The 2,500-nt window shown below is 45.1% G+C and overlaps 1 protein-coding gene across 3 annotated transcripts in view; it reads right to left on the reverse strand.

Annotated features, from left to right (window-relative positions):
• Window positions 1-2,500, reverse strand: part of LOC123514759 (hexokinase-2-like) — an 18,296-nt gene that overhangs the window by 4,099 nt on the left and 11,697 nt on the right. For all 3 annotated transcript variants that reach the window (XR_006677698.1, XR_006677697.1, XM_045272880.1), the window contains 2 exons: window positions 2,144-2,326; window positions 1,681-1,814 (listed from right to left, as the gene is read on the reverse strand). Coding sequence is in view for 1 of the 3 variants with exons in the window: in XM_045272880.1 (XP_045128815.1) it covers window positions 1,681-1,814; window positions 2,144-2,326 (317 nt within the window). In the remaining 2 variants the exon portion in view is untranslated. The remainder of the gene's footprint in view (window positions 1-1,680; window positions 1,815-2,143; window positions 2,327-2,500) is intronic.

The following is a 2,500-nucleotide window of genomic DNA, read 5'->3' on the forward strand; positions in this document are numbered from 1 at the left end:
ATCATAGAAACTTGCTTAAAAACGGTTTATTCTCTCACCGCCACTGTTTTAAAGGACCACAGAGATGATTAGCGGGGTTTTCAAGAGTGTTTCTCCGGTTAATAGGGCAGAAATCTTGTCACTCTGCCTCTAGAACCGTAGAAACACCCTTAAAAGCTCGTGTCAATTCAAATAAAGCCTTTTGAAATAGTGTACGTGACGCGCAGAAGGGATTAAGAATAAGGACTTTAAATTTTGTCACTCCTTTTCACGCACTTCCCGCCCACCTACGCCCGCCATACTGCCAGCAGGTGTGGGTGGGCGTATCTAGTGTCCGTGGGGTGGGCGTGGGGTGATGGGGCAGGCCGGGATGACGAGATATGGGGTGAAATGTAAGGGTGTGTGTGGGGTGATGTGAGGGTGGTGGAGGGTATGTGTGTGTGTGTGTGTGTGTGTGTGTGTGTGTGTGTGTGTGTGTGTGTGTGTAGGGTGAGACAATACACACACACACACACACACACACACACACACACACACACACACACACACATTTCTTAAAAGCCTCGTCTATAAATATATCTTATCTAATTTCCATGACCTTGAAGAGAGAGAGAGAGAGAGAGAGAGAGAGAGAGAGAGAGAGAGAGAGAGAGAGAGAGAGAGAGAGAGAGAGAGAGAGAGAGAGAGAGAGAGAGAGAGAGAGAGAGAGGAGGAAGGAGAAGAGAGGAGGAGGAGGAGGAGGAGGAGGAGGAGGAGGAGAGGAGGAGGATGGAGATAAGAGGAAGATAAGGAATCAATCACGTTATTTCTTAATTTGTTTCTCTTTTTATATGATTCATGTTTGAAAGGAGGAGGAGAAGAAGAAGAAGAAGAAGAAGAAGAAGAAGAAGAAGAGGAGGAGGAGTAGAAAAAAAATAATAATGAAAAAAAATAATAATAATAAGAGGAGGAGGAGTAGGAGGAGGAGGAGGAGGAGGAGGAGTAGAAAAAAATAATAATGAAAAAAAATAATAATAAGAGGAGGAGGAGGAGGAGGAGGAGGAGGAGGAGGAGGAGGAGGAGGAGAACAAGAACAAAAACAAATGAATCAAAATAAACACAGCTACCATCAAAACAATCTCTCTCTCTCTCTCTCTCTCTCTCTCTCTCTCTCTCTCTCTCTCTCAAATTCCTCTCACTTAAACCAGTCTCTATAAACCTTGACCTTGGAAAAGAGGAGGAGGAGGAGGAGGAGGAGGAGGAGGAGGAGGAGGAGGAGGAGGAGGAGGAGGAAGGGGGAAGGGGGAAGGGGTTATGAGGAACGCTGCATATCTACCACTTGACGAGAGAGAGAGAGAGAGAGAGAGAGAGAGAGAGAGAGAGACAAGTATTACTATCATCAACTATAAACATACATCTACTCTCTCTCTCTCTCTCTCTCTCTCTCTCTCTCTCTCTCTCTCTATTCTTCTTTAGTCATGTCTAAAATTTACATGAGAGAGAGAATGAAGAGGAGGAGGAAGAAGAAGAGGAGAAAGAAGAAGAAGAAGAAGAAGAAGAAGAAGAAGAAGAAGAAGAAGAAGAAGAAGAAGAAGAAGAAGTAATAAAAAAAAATACACTGATTCTAAACATGCAGATAGAAATTAACTCTCTCTCTCTCTCTCTCTCTCTCTCTCTCTCTCTCTCTCTCTCTCTCTCTCTCTCTCTCTCTCTCTCTCTCACCTCCTTCTCCATGTGTTTCCCTTGCCACTTCTCAATGCGGTCCACTTTCTCGATGTAGGCGCCGTTGGAACCCGTGCCCATGATGATCCCAAGGGCGCAGCGGTGGTCCAGGTACGACCCCATCACCAGTGTGCCTGTGGGAGGACGTGGGAGGGCGTGGCAGGTCAGGAGGGGGCGTGGTAGATCGTCAGGAGGCGTGGTACAAAGTTAGGATTTTTAGTAACTCTTTCAAGTATGTTTTTTTTGCAGTTTTCTCTCTCTCTCTCTCTCTCTCTCTCTCTCTCTCTCTCTCTCTCTCTCTCTATCTATCTATCTATCTACCTATCTATCTATTTATGTATCTATCTATCTCTCTATGTATCTATCTATCTCTGTCTGTCTGTCTCTTCACACACACACACACACACACACACACACACACACACACACACACACACACACACACACACACACACACACACACCTGTTGTATCATTGAGTATAGCATTAACATCAATATCCAAATGGTCCCTCTTGTGGATAGCCTTGTTCAACATCTGCACAGCATCCTTGCCAACCACGCCAGAACAGTTGAAGGATTTGGTCCAGGATGCAAGGATGCCCACGTCCAGGCTCTTCTGCGTCATGGGGAAGGAGAAGGTGAATCCTGCAATGAGGGGAAGGATGTGTGTGTAGGATTAGAGGAGGCAGAGAAAGGATCTTGTTGTTTTGTTGTTGATAGAAGGAGGAAGATTGTTAACCCTTTCAGTACTGGGACACATTGTTACCTTGAGATTTGTGTACCATTGGACCATTTTATTGACATTAGCAAGGGTCTATG

This window comes from Portunus trituberculatus, chromosome 5 (genome assembly GCF_017591435.1).
Source record: "Portunus trituberculatus isolate SZX2019 chromosome 5, ASM1759143v1, whole genome shotgun sequence".
NCBI classification, from domain to species: domain Eukaryota; kingdom Metazoa; phylum Arthropoda; class Malacostraca; order Decapoda; family Portunidae; genus Portunus; species Portunus trituberculatus.